The sequence below is a fragment of the Notamacropus eugenii genome, chromosome 3, assembly GCF_028372415.1.
Source record: "Notamacropus eugenii isolate mMacEug1 chromosome 3, mMacEug1.pri_v2, whole genome shotgun sequence".
NCBI classification, from domain to species: domain Eukaryota; kingdom Metazoa; phylum Chordata; class Mammalia; order Diprotodontia; family Macropodidae; genus Notamacropus; species Notamacropus eugenii.
In genome coordinates, this window is record NC_092874.1 from 108,505,577 (window position 1) to 108,519,774 (window position 14,198).

General features: G+C 40.8%; 1 protein-coding gene across 2 annotated transcripts in view; it reads left to right on the forward strand.

The window, feature by feature from the left end:
- The window catches only part of DENND2A (DENN domain containing 2A), a 127,109-nt gene that overhangs the window by 92,384 nt on the left and 20,527 nt on the right, over positions 1 to 14,198 (forward strand). For both annotated transcript variants that reach the window (XM_072652567.1, XM_072652568.1), the window contains exons 12-13: positions 4,042 to 4,182; positions 5,721 to 5,869. In XM_072652567.1, coding sequence (XP_072508668.1) covers positions 4,042 to 4,182; positions 5,721 to 5,869 — 290 coding nt within the window. The remainder of the gene's footprint in view (positions 1 to 4,041; positions 4,183 to 5,720; positions 5,870 to 14,198) is intronic.

A 14,198-nucleotide genomic window follows, 5' to 3' on the forward strand; every position in this document is an offset into this window, starting at 1 on the left:
AGCCTCCATCTGTTCCATTCTAATTTTGAAAGAACTATTTTCTTCAGTGAGCTTTTGAATCTCCTTTTCCATTTGGCTAATTCTGCTTTTGAAAGCATTCTTCTCCTCATTGGCTTTTTGAACCTCTTTTGCCAATTGAGTTAGGCTAGTTTTCAAGGTGTTATTTTCTTCAACATTTTTTTGGGTCTCCTTTAGCAGGGAGCTGATTTGCTGTTCATGCTTTGACTTCATGTCTCTCATTTCTCTTCCCAGCTTTTCCTCCACCTCTCTAACTTGATTTTCAAAATTCTTTTTGAGCTCTTCCATGGCCTGTGCCCATTGAGTGGGCTGGGACACAGAAGCCTTGATTTCTGTGTCTTTGCCTGATGGTAAGCATTGTTCTTCCTCATCAGAAAGGAAGGGAGGAAATGCCTGTTCACCAAGAAAGTAACCTTCTATAGTCTTATTTCTTTTCCCTTTTCTGGGCATTTTCCCAGCCAGTGACTTGACCTCTGAATATTTTCCTCACACCCACCTCACCTCCTGATCCTCCCAGCCAGTGTTTGTGGTCTGAGATTCAAATGCTGCTTCCAGCCTCAGGGCTTTTGGCGGGGGCAGGGCTGCTATTCAGTGTGAGATTAAATTCAGATGCTCAGGTGAGGGCAGGGCTGCCTCTCAGGCTCAGTTCCCTCAGGGAGTTTATGCACAGACCTTCAACAATGGATCCAGGCTCCTGCCTGCTTGGAGAGCCCTGGTCTGCCGCTGCCCCTCAGCTTCTGTCTCCCGAGGGGGCCCGAGCCATGGGGGCATCCCACTCCCCCCTCGACCCTCCAAAGGGACTCTCTCACAGACCCCCGTCACCTGTGGGTGGAGGTACTTGTGCAGCCGCTGGAGATCCCGTCCCTGAAGCCCGCTTGGATCTGTTCCTCTCGGTGCCGCGGCCACGGCAGGGCTGTACTCAGCTCCCAGTCCCAGCGCCCAGTCCGCAGCACGAAGGACCTTTTACGAGAGGTTTGCAGGTCTCTCCGGAACAGAAATCTCCCTCTTTCCAATGTTCTGTGGCCTCTGGGTGCAGAATTCGCCGTGAGTTACTTCTTTGTAGTTGTTCTATGGGTTGTGGGTTCGGAGCTATGTGTATGTGCGTCTTTCTACTACGCCATCTTGGCTCCCCCCCCAGGAATTTCTCTTTTCGGGTCTCTTTCAGGAGGTGATCATTGGATTCTTTCAGTATTTATTTTGCCCTCTGGTTCTAGAATATCAGGGTAGTTTTTCTTGATAATTTCGTGAAAGATGATGACTAGGTTCTTTTTTTGATCATGGCTTTCAGGTAGTCCCATAATTTTAAAATTGTCTGTCCTGGATCTATTTTCCATGTCAGTTGTTTTTCCAATGAGATATTTCACATTATCTTCTATTTTTTTCATTCTTTTGATTTTGTTTTGTAATTTCTTGGTTTATCATAAAGTCATTAGCTTCCCTCCGCTCCACTCTCAATTTTAAAGACCTGTTTTCTTCAGTGAGCTTTTGAACCTCCTTTTCCATTTGGCTAATTCTGCTTTTTAAAGCCTTCTACTCATTGACTTTTTGGATTTCTTTTTCCAATAGAGTTAGCCTGTTTTTAAAGGTGTTATTTTCTTCAGCATTTTTTTGGGTCTCCTTTAGCAAGCTGTTGACTCACTTTTCAAGCTCTTCCATGGCCTGAGCCCATTGCATATTCATTTTGGAGGTACTGGATGCAGAAGCCTTGACTTCCTCTGACAGTATGCATTGTTCTTCCTCATTCAAAAGGATGGAAGGAAATACCTGTTCACCAAGAAAGTAACCTTGTATGGTCTTATTTTTGTTCCCTTTTTTGGGCATTTTCCCAGCCAGTTACTTGACTTCTGAATCCTTTGTCAAGAGGAGGGTCCTAGTGCTCCTCTTCACCCCAGGACCATGCTCAGGGCTGAGGTTCAGATCAGCTACTCAATTCCCCCAGGGGCTTTAGGCAGGGGCAGGTCAGTCACTCAGGGCTCAGGTTCAGATCAGCTGCTCAATTCCCCCAGGGGCTTTAGGCAGAATGCTTCACAAATGCTGCAGCTGCCTCCACCATTGCTGCCGTCACCACCTGGGGCCAGTGCTGGGGGGTGGGGGGCCCTGCTCCTCTCTCACCCATTTAGAAAAGCCCTCTCACTGATCTTTGAAGCTTTCTTTGGTGCTTGTGGGTTGAGGGATCTGAGACCCTCCTTGCTGGGGATTCTGCCCCAGAGGTCTGTTCTGGTCCTGTTCCTCCTGGTGCTGTGTGGCCAGGGCTAGGCTCTGTTCCACTCAGCATCTCGTGGGATAGACATTTCCTGTCGGCCTTCCAGGTTACCTTTGGCTGGAAATCTCTTTCACTCTGTTGTTCTATAGCTTCTGCTGCTCTAGAATTTGTTGAGAGTCATTTTGTACAGGCATTTTATGGGCTGTGGGGGAAGTGCTAGAGTATGTGTGTCTTTCTATTCTGCCATCTTGGCTCCACCCCCATATCCTTTCTTTCATATGGATTTGTTTACAAATGAAAACAATGCTATTAGTCAGAAAGTTTCTGTTTGTTCCAAACTTGGCTGGTTTAGGACAAGTTGAGTCAGATTTCAAGTGTGGCCTGTAATTCACACCTGGGCTGTAAATGTCAATACCATCCCTAGAGAGAGGAGGAGTTCTGCTGAATCATTCTTGGGAAATATCCCTTTTACAGCTTGCAGAAGTTTAGGAAGAATAATTTAGTAACTTCCAAAAGGCTGGTACAGCAAAGTCCATGGCCACTATCCAGTAACAGTTTGAAGAATGATTACAACATGAAGATAAGCACCAGCCAGGTGATGACATAGGGCAAGGCAGTCTGAACCTTTCTGGTTCAACTTTTCAAGTGATTTAAACATTTTTAGTGATTTACAGAAATTAGTATTGAATTTACCACAGCTCATTTTGAACAGTGTAAAGGTTAACTCAATTAAGTACTTAATATATGGTCATATATCCAATATTTATACAAAATATATATATATTCTATGACATCTATAAAATATGAAATTCTTTTGCGTTCCATAGTGTATACATGTATCTATGATATAGTCCATATTACATATATAGTATATATAGTCCATATATATAGTGTATAGTCCATACTTGTATTCCATAGTCTATATTACACATATTGTCCATATATAGTACATATATAGTCCAGATATATAGAATATATAATCTGTATCTAGAATATATATTGTGTATATGTATATGTTCTAGATACAGAATATATACATAGTGTATCATATATGAACTACATATATATAGTATGAACATACCTATATAGTATATATGGAATATATACTATGTATATCATATAGATGTGAAATATATACATAGTGTATATTCAATTTTATATAATTTAGTATACATACTATCCATTACATAGTATGTATTCTGTATTCTTTAAGATATATAGAATATGGAATACATACATACATTCCATATATTCTATATGTATATTCTATATATTATATAGAATATGAGATACTTATTTATACTGGTAGGTCCAGTGATTTGTGCTGCTTCTAAGTTACAGTTTGGAGATGAAATTTGGGGCTTTAATAAGTGCTTAATAAACATGTGTTGAATGAAATTAAATTGAATGGAAGCTCTTGGAACATCAGGTAGGGACCAACAGACCATACTAGGCTTTTGGCTTGACTAATCTAGTGCCATATAACTGCTTGATCAAGGCAGGTTGTGGCTGACACCTTTGCAGAGCTGTAATTAGGAATTCTTATAACTAGAGCAAATTCAGTTGATAGGGAGGGGAGAAGAATAAAGTCTACCCCTCCCCAGTCAGTTAGACACAGTCATTTTGGGAGAGATGTCAGCCAGTTCCCTAGAGAGTTCAGGCTGGATGCTGGTCATGGGCCATGATGTTTAGGGACCTCCGGGCAAAGAATGACTGAAATGAGGATGAACTAGTCATCCTACCACAATTATGGCTCTGCCTCCTAGCATTTCTGTCCTCTACCCTTCCTCATAGCTGTGCTTGATTTTTCTCCCTTACAGATCTTGGATGAGGTAGAAAAACGTCGGGGCATCTCCCCTGCCCTGGTGCAACCACTCATGAGAAGTGTCATGGAAGCCCCTTTCCCAGCTCTGGGCAAAACCATCACTGTCAAGAACTTCTTGCCAGGCTCTGGAACTGAAGTGAGTGACTAAACTCCTTTATTTCTTGGAAAGAGAGGAGGCGTCAGCCACCAAAAACAGTCAGATGAGGACTGACAATCAGTAGGCAGCAAAATCGGAGTCTTTCTCTCATTGAATTCCCAAGATTGGTATAGGACGCTGTCACTCATCAGCATCACTCATTCAGTCAACAAACGTTTATTAAGCACCAACTTTGTGCCAGGCTTTGTGCTAAGTGTTGAGGATACAAAAAGTGACAAAAGACAGTCCCTGCCCTCAAAGAGATCACAGTCTAAACAAATATATACAAACAAGCTATGTACAGGATAAGTAGGAAATAATTAGTAGAGGCTAGGCCCTGGAGTCAACACGAAGTGAGGAAGGCTTCGTAGAGAAGGTGGGATTTTAGTTGGAACATAAAGGAAACCAGGGAAATCACTAGTTGGAGCAGAGAAGGAGAGTGTTCCAGGCATGGGGGCCAGCCATAGAGAATGCTGGGAGCCTAGTGGCTAGAAGACCAGAGTGACAGAATCACAGTATTCTTCCTGTGGGACAATAAGATGTAAGAAAACTGGAAAGGTAGGAGGGGGCTAGATCATGGGGAGCTTTGAATGCCAGAGCATTTAATGGTACAAGTGATAGAGAACCACTGGTGTTTATTGAAGGCGGAAGGGGGAATATAATCAGACCTGCATTTTAGGAGAGATCGCATTAGTGGCTGAATGGAGGATGGATTGGGATGGAGGAGACTTGAGGCAGACAGACCCACCAGCAGGCTACTGCAGTAATCAAAGACTGAGATGTGATACACCAGAAGAGTAGTGGTGTCAGAGCAGAGAAGGGGGCTTATTCGAGAGATGCTGAAAATGTGAAATCAACAGGCCTTGGGAGCAGATTGGCTGTGGGGGGTGAGAGATAGTGGGAAGTCCAATATGACTCCTAGCTTTCAAGCCTTAGAGGCTGGCAAACTTACTATGTGCCAAGCTCTAGGCATATAAAGAAAAAAAATCAGAAATAGAGTAAGATAAACCATCCCATCTAGATACTCCTGATGATGTACATGGCAATTTTCTTGCCAATGTCTTTTTTTTGGCGGGGAGGGGCACCTTCCTAATCCCTGCCCTCAGCAGACATTGGTCCTTTATTTAAACTAATGTTCTGACGCAAGCAGTAGCCCTGGGCAATGAAGAGATGAATAATTCCAGAGTTCGGACATGATTGAGCTAGATAGGTAGGACCTTAGGGTAATCCAGTAAACCCCATTTTTTACAGATACCAAAAATCTTCTGGCTAATTAGCCAGACCTGAACCCAGGTGTTCATATTTCCAGTGCACATTCTTTTCCACTACATCATTCTATCTCCTTGATGCTCTTGCACTCCTTTCCCTGAGATCTCATGGGCCTGAAAATCTAAAGACCTGGGTTCCAATCTCGGCTCTGCTGTTAACTAGCAATATGACCTTGGGTAAGTCATGGTTCCACTGTGGGCCTTGGTTTCTTCTTCTGCCAAGTCTTGTACTAAATGGAGCCCTCACCACTGAACTCATTCCTCTTACAGGTGATTGAACTGTGTCGGCCTCTTGACTCCAGGCTTGAGCACGTCGATTTTGAATCTCTCTTCTCATCTCTCAGCGTCAGGCACCTGGTCTGTGTCTTTGCTTCCCTACTTCTGGAGAGGCGGGTCATCTTTATTGCAGATAAGCTCAGGTACACACCTCACCCTTTTATGTTATATTCCACTTTGTGTTGTGATAATCACTCGTATAATGCCATGAAGTTTATGAAGCACTTTCCCAAACACTACCTTGACAAATGAGTACCATCTGACTGCTGTCCAACCAATTGCTCCTACTGGCTCCGCTGTCCCCTGAAGAAAAAACTAAGAGCCTCAAAACAAATTGGTCACCCTAAAATCACACCTAACTTAATCCCGAACGTTCACATCCAAGAGTGAGGCATGACAAAGAGAATGAATAAGAAAGGAAGGAAAAAGAAAAAGATTAGAAAAGAAAGGGAACATAAAGGAGGTAAAAGAAAGAGGCATATGTGTTATGGACAGCATAGAGAAGAGAATGCAGAAGAGACAGGTTTAGAAAGGAGAAAGCCCATTGGACTAGATTAGACATCCAGGGTCCTGGGTACTGGTCCTGGTCCTGGTCCTGGTCCTGCTGTGAAGAACAAGTCATAGCAGAGCTGGGGAAAAACCACTGAGTCAGTTCAAAATTCCTGCAAGTAAACATATTTATAGTTTTCAAATATTAGAATTTTTGAATATATCCTTTTACCTTAGATCTGAGACCAGACAGAGAACCTAATGTAGGCATTGACCAAAATCATAATGACAAAATCATATCAGATTACTGGGAGTGATCTTGTTGGCTCTTGGATCCATAACTTGTGGGGAGAGATGTAACCAGCAGGATTCAGAGAAGGAATTTTAGGCTAGGGAATGTGGGTGAGAAGGTAGGAGAAATGTCTAGCCTAGAAAATGTGGTTGAATGGAGGGAAAAATAAGAGAGAAAAAGAGAAAGCATTTATTAAGTATCTTATGTATGTGCTGGGCACTGTTAGAGACACAAAAGAAGTCCAGAGACAATCCCTGCCCTGAGGATTGCCCTCATAGTCTGATGAGGGACGCACTGTGCAAACAACTATGTACAAACAAGCTAGATAAAGGACGAATAGGGAATCAGAGGTGATGCGCTAGAATGAAGAGAAACTGTAAGTCTTCCTGTAAAAAGTAGGATTTTAGCCGAGACTTGAAGGAGGCCAGGAAAGATGACAAGGCTATTCCTACCCTCAGGGAGCTTATATTCTAAAAGAAAAAGTCAACACAAAAAAGAGTTGGAGAGGGAAAGAAGGGCATAGAAACTGTAAGGAAGTAGAAAAAGAAGTCTGAAGAGTGAGTTGGGCTAGAAGAGTTGGAAGAAGCCAAGTGATTGGGTCTAGCCAGAGGTAGGAGGTTAAATTAAGAGAGCTGAGAAATTTATGCGTTCCATATTTTAAAAAAAATTTGAGAACTGTGTGTTAGCAAGTACACATGACTTATAATGCATAAAGGAAGTAGTCAGATAGCATAGAGGATAGAAATGTTGAACTTGTCAGGAAGACCTGAGTTTAAATCCTGCTTCATACACTAGCTCTGTGACCCTGGCTAAATTATTTAACTTGTCTGTGTCTCCACATCCTCATCTGTAAAATAAGGGATTTGAACTTAATGGACTTTAAAGGCCCTTCCAACAAAACAAACAATTGTAAATTTCCTCAGCTTAGAGAATGACAGCAAGAGTCTTTGACTTTGGATGTAAACTCTACGGAGTTTATCGAGGCCCGCTGAGATGTGAGGTGACCTGCCCAAGTTTGAATCCAAGTCTTCTTGGCTCCCATTCAGTTTCCTTCTGAACAACATTGATATTGTTCCTTTATGTCAAGGGTTCATAACCTTTTTGGGGTCATGGAACTCCTGGCAATCTGACCCCTTCCTAGTACCCTATCAACCATGCCAGTCTGCACAGGACGTGAGATAAAATATGACAATAAGGAGCATTTGTTGGAGACATATTGTGGGGAGAGATAGAAAGTCAGCATTTGCAATTGTCCTTCCAATTGCAGGTCTGGTTACCCTAATGTTGTTGCGCACACACACATACACACACACACTCATACACACACTCATACTCATACTTTTTTATGTAAATAATTTACTCTGTTTTGTCATATCCTAGCTTGGATTTTTTTAAAAATTGGCTATTTGTTATACTCTCATTGATTATTTTTTAATGTTACCTTTGGCAAAGTAAGGAAAGAAATTCTGTCTCTTTAAGCTTGAAGCTGGAGCCTGGCAGCTGGAAACTCTCCAGTTCCCTGGGTACTGGGGAATTCAGATGAGAGTCCTCAAAGTCAGAGATGAGAAATGACACTTCAATGACCAAAATGTGATTCCTCAGCAGTCTAATAACACCCTTTGGTTTTTGTTTTATTTTTTAGTTCCTGCTCCCTCCCAGCTCCCATCTTTTGGTGACTCTTGACTTTTAGTCAAGCAGTCCTACAGCCATGAGTTTAGAGGGGATAGAGTCATAAGACTTCAGAGACCAAGGCAGAATATAGAAGATAACTCTGATAAATATAGTTATTGATTTCCTGGCAGGTAGGACATAGAGGTGTCAGTTGTGGGATGAAAGATAAAGAGGCGTTGTACTAGAATAGAAAAACACTACAGTTGAAAAAGCTCTGGAAATGGAGTCAAAGGGGCAGCTAGGTGGTGCAGTGGATAGAGTGCCAGGCCTGGAGTCAGGAAGACTCCTCTTTCTGAATTGAAATCTAGCCTCAGACCCTGGGCAAGTCACATAACCCTCTTTGTCTCAGTTTCCTCATCTGTACAATGAACTGGAGAAGGAAATGGCAAGCCACTCCAGTATCTTTGCAAAGAAAATCCCAAATGGGGTCACCAAGGGTCAGACATGACTGAACAGCAGTGGAGTCAGAAGTCCTAAGCTTGTCTCTTCCTGTATGACTGTGGGCAAATGTCTTAGGGCCTCAGACTCTTTGGGTTATACTGGATTAGTAGTTCTTAACTTTTTTGTGTCATGGATTCCATCAGCACCCTGTTGAAACTGATGAACCTCTTCTCCAAAAAAAAATTTTTTTAATTCATAACTGAAAGAAACGCTAAATTTCAGTTAGAGGTTAGTGAACATAATGATATAATTTTTTTTATCCAAGTTCCCAGGTCCCCTGAAATCTGTCTGGATGCCTGGTTAAAAACCCCTGAATTAGATGACCTCCAAGTTTCTTTTTTTACTGTTACACTCTATGACCCTTTTCTAGAGTTGGACTGGAAAAAGTGCAGCCTAGGAAAGAGGAACAGGATCAGAAAGTTGATGGGTATGAAGAAAGATGATGAGTAAGGAGAGCTCAAGAGACCAACCACCATTTCCGGGGTGAGGGCAGCAGGACATTGCCCACAAAGACACAGTATGGCATCATAGAAAACTCAATGTGGAATCAGATCAGGATTCAAATCCAGCTCTGCCAATGCCTGTATCGTCTTGAAAAATCTCATTACTTCTCTGTGTCTGTTTCCTCATCTATAAAATGAATAGATTGGATGCCTTTATTTCACGACTTCAGTGGCACTAGCTAATCTATAAAATCCCATGAACCGTTGTGAGATCTGAGAAGTGAATCAGGCCCCCAAATCTCTGGTGCTCAGATTGCCAAATTATCACATACCCAGTGCCACTTGTCTCTGCACAGAAGGAGAGAAGTTCCTGATGGGTAGTAAAAAATTAATTACTTAGAGTAAGTTTGTTGGCAGATAATTTGGAATAATGATTAACTTTCTTAATTGCTGAGGGTTGCTCAGAAATTCAGTATAAAGCACTAGTGAAAGAGAGATGTTTTTCCAGGCCTTAATTTTTAGTATATAACAATATAACTTGTTCAAAGTCACATGAAAGTCAGTAATGTAGTTAGGAATAGAGAGGACTAAAACTCTGGTTTTCTTTATTCCCAGTCCAAGATGCTTCTTCCTGAACAACACTGACATTCTTAAGATTAATATTTTTAAATGAATAAAATAAAATACATAGGATGACAAAGGATGTAATTTTTTTTCCCATCCAAGCATCTATCCAGAGTTGATGGACCCCAAGTTAAGAATCCCTGTCTAAAGACAAAGACTTAGGTACAACCACAGGTTTAGGTAACCAAGACCTAGATATAGGTTGATGTCCCTCACCAAGGGCTAATTGTTTAAGGGAGAAAGCTTATGCCCCCATCTGAGCTGCTGAGCTCAGGACAGTTGTCATGAAATATAAGTCTTGTGAAGAGCAAACATATTTTATTCGCTAACGGCTGTGATCTAACAGATGCCCCAAGTTCAACAAGAACAATTAAGTAACTTTAGGGATAGAAGGCTAAACGGAACCTCAGTCCATGAACTGACTAATTGTTCTTGCCTTGTTGCCTTGTGACAGACATTAGCCCGTGGACGTTTGCTAGCCATAACATAAACATCTATAGTCTTCCTTTCATGGTCACTGCTATTGAATTATTAACCCATTGCAAGAGGAAATACCAGGGAATCACCCCTCACAGTGCATGAACTAGGAGAGGTTTTTTTCAGTTGAGCCAAAAAAACAAATCTAACAAGTATAGAGTGACTGCTTGATTCTGTTTCATCTTTAGAATGGATATTGAGTGTTTCTTAAAGTCTTGTCAAGCCAAAATTTGGCAGATAGAAAGGAAAGAATGTTGAGGGCGGGGGTGACGGAGTCTGCTGTTGTCATAGCAACCCAAGTAAATATTCCCATAATACCTCTATCCCCATTCTCCCTGCTGATAAATCAAAAATAAAAAAGTTTATGAAGTTTATTCTCTCCCATCACTTCCCTGCCACCCCGCAACCCTCAAAGCTTTGTTCAAACCTTCCACAAAAGCCAAATCTACATCCAGGGAAGGAAGCAAACATACTTGTTTACATTTAATATAAAGTCAGAAGAATGTGGCTCAGGATAAAGAAATTATTTTCTTTTTATCTTTTTAGGTGATCTCTTAGGTCCCTTCTAGGTCTAACATTCCATGAGGCCACCACCCCATGAAACGCTGAGAAGCATTTATCTAAATTCCAATCTAAATTCAGAACACTGGCTAGTGTCAAGATTAGGTAACCAATCTTGATAATTACTGGAATTTTATCTTATCTGTAACATATGTTTACATGGCATATTGTATAACTGTGCATTAGTGAGTAAATATATCCCTCTTTGTGGGCATAAATATATTTTTGTGTTCTGTTGGCTTATTATAAATCATTTTCTCTTTTAGCTTATAAATTCTTCAAATATAGATACTATATCCTTCTTAGAATTTGTAATTCCCCATGATGTGTGGAGGTACTGTGCCTGTAATTTTAGTAACTGTTATGGAGTAGTTGGTGTTGTTTTGGATTTTAGAGTACAACTTCTACAATTTGCATATTCCCAAACATGGGTGATTTAGCAACTCAGAGATTATATACATTATCTAGGCAAGTATACATTTCTCACTTTTAAATAATTTTGTTACATTCATTGAAGTAAATAAAACAATATGTAAATATGAGCTATAATATAGAGGATCAGGAGTGATGACCTTACTCTGGGCTCAGATCTTCTTTCCCATGGTTAGGGTCATGGAATTTAGAACTAAAAGAGACTTCATAGATCAGCTAGCTCAACTGAAGCATCGAATTGTTATTTTAAGATAACATATCATTTGAAGCAAGATTTAAAAGAAATACAGTGTAGACCTACAGAATGATGCCTTTTCACATTTTTTTATCCACTGCTATTTAACTTCACATTTTTTCTTCGGATTAGATTCCTTCCTCAGTTATGCTTATTCAGTTTTCCCATTTTGGTGGTTTGGGATCATCCGCATTGTGAAAACTTGCTCCTTGGACTTGCCCTCCTTAGTCTTGCTACTCTGCTTAAAGTGCTCCAGATACTTTGTTTATGTAGTATAAAAATATATAGTATATTTACTTATATAGTATACATATAAATTATATATTTAAATATTTACGTATATATAAATTTATATATTTATATAAATAGTTACATATTTATATAGCTCCCTCAGACACTGTTATTTAATGATGTAGTGGAAAGATCACCGGACAGAATCAGAAGACCTGAGGTTTGGTCTTGGTTCCACCACTCACTAGCCAAATTGCATCAGGCAACTTATATACTCTCTGAGCTTCAACATCTTCATCTGTAAAATGGGAACAGCAATGCTTTGATTGTCTTACTTCCAAAATAGTTGTAAGGGATGAACTTTGACAATTGGAAAGCAGTATAGAAATACAAAATTATTATTATCGTCAAAATGAGCACTTGCCAGTGAGTCATAAAGGTGACTTCCTGTAGCATCTCTTCATTGTTTTTATTTTCTAAATAGAAAACTCCTTTTGCCCATGCTGGTTTCTCTTTTATATAGACTTTGTTAGAACTAGAACAGACCTTCAAGATACTGGCTTCAACCCAGTCATTTTTATAAATGAGGAAATGGAAACCCCAGTGGGTAAAGAGATTGATCCATGGTTACATAGTTGATTAGGGAAAGAGTCAGAATTAGAGCCCAGATCTTTGAACACTAAGTCTAATACCATTGTCTTTCCTTATGATTCGGAACTGCCATAGTTATTTCATCACCCTTTTCTGGAGCTTACCACTAGTGTGAGAGTTGATTGGTTGTTGTCCTTCGTCTTTGGAGAAGACCAAAATGACGTCACCATTGTAAAGTGAAATTTCAGTGTGTCCGACTGTGACTGATCAGACCAATATGAGCTTGGAATGCTCTACCACAGGTTGGGCACAGATAGTCCATTTGAATATTTGGGGTGGATATCCCAAATTTGTGCATCCTATGTTTACTTTGTGCTGTCTCAATTCTGCTTTGCTCAAAGAACACAGCACCTTTTCTTATGTGGGCACGCCATGCTGAGTGGTCCTGTGCCAGTGTCTCCCGTGTTGCACAGTCAAATCCAAAGTTCTTGAGAGAGACCTTGAGAGTGTCCTTGTATCGCTTCTTCTGACCACCATGTGATCACCTGCCCCATGCAAGTTCTCCATAAAATAACCTTTTTGACAAGCATACATTTTGCATTTGAACAACGTGGCCAGTCCATTGGAGTTGCGCTCTCTGAAGCATAGTTTGAATACTTGGCAGTTCAGCTCAAGCAAAGACTTCAGTGTCTGGTAACTTATCATGCCAGGTGATCCTCAGAATCTTCCTAAGACAGTTCAAATGGAAGCAATTCAGTTTCCTGGCATGGCACTGGTGGACTGTCCATGTTTCACAAGCATATAACAATGAGGTCAGCACAACAGCTCTGTAGACCTTCAGTTTGGTAGTCAGTCTAATACCTCTTCTTTCCCAAACCTTTATTTGGAGCCTCCCAAACGCTGAGCTAGCTCTGGCAATGCATGTATCAACCTCATTGTCAATGTATACATCCCTGGAAAGTACACTACCGAGGTAAGTGAACTTATCCACAGCATTCAGAACTTCTCTATTTGTTGTAACCAATGGTTCCATGTATGGATGGTGTGGTGGTGGCTGATGGAGCATTTGTGTTTTCTTTGTGTTAATTATTAGGCCAAAATTAGCACAGGCAGCAGAGAATTGATCCACGCATTGTTGTGTCTCAGCTTCAGAGGCTGCATTGAGTGCACAATCATCTGCAAACAGAAAATCATGCACCAACACTCCCTCCACTTTGGTCTTGGCTTGTAACCTTTTCAGATTGAAGAACTTATCATTATTATAGTAGTTGACCTTGATGCCGTGTTCATCCTCATTGAAAGCATTTGTCAGCATGGCAGAAAACATCATGCTAATGAATTCTGAAGAGTTAATTAAATCACCTTAGCAACTGCTGGGGCTTTTACAACAGACAGAAATATCCTGACCTATTCAATCTGGCAAATATATAGAGAGCACCTAATATATACAACAGACTGGGTGAGGCACAAGAGATACAAAGATTAACAGACCCTACCCACAAGGAGTTTATAGTCTTAAAAGCTTCCACTTTTCCTATGCTCAGTAGACCTCTGAAGTTTTTCTATAACCAAAATTTTATCAGAGATTCATAAAATCACAAAATCTCCCTGTTAGAAGGGACTTCAGAGGTCATTTAAACCAACCTATACCTGTTGGAGAATTCTCCATACCACCAAGAGTAATATTATACCTCCACTGGAACACTTCCAGTGATCACTGAAATCACTGCCTACCAAGATAACCCATTCCACTATGAATGGCTCTGATTGTTAGGAAAATGTCCTTCCTATCAGACTAAAATCTATCTCTCTGCAGCTGCCGCCTAGTTGTTCTGCTTTCTAGGTCCAAGAAGGATCAGTCTTCTCCATGACAGTTCTTCCAGTAGTCAAAGAGAATATTTTTTTTCTTCTCCAGACTAAACATCTTCAGTTCCTTCAACTTATTCTTTCATGGCATGGTTTCTTTTCCTCTTACCATCATGGTC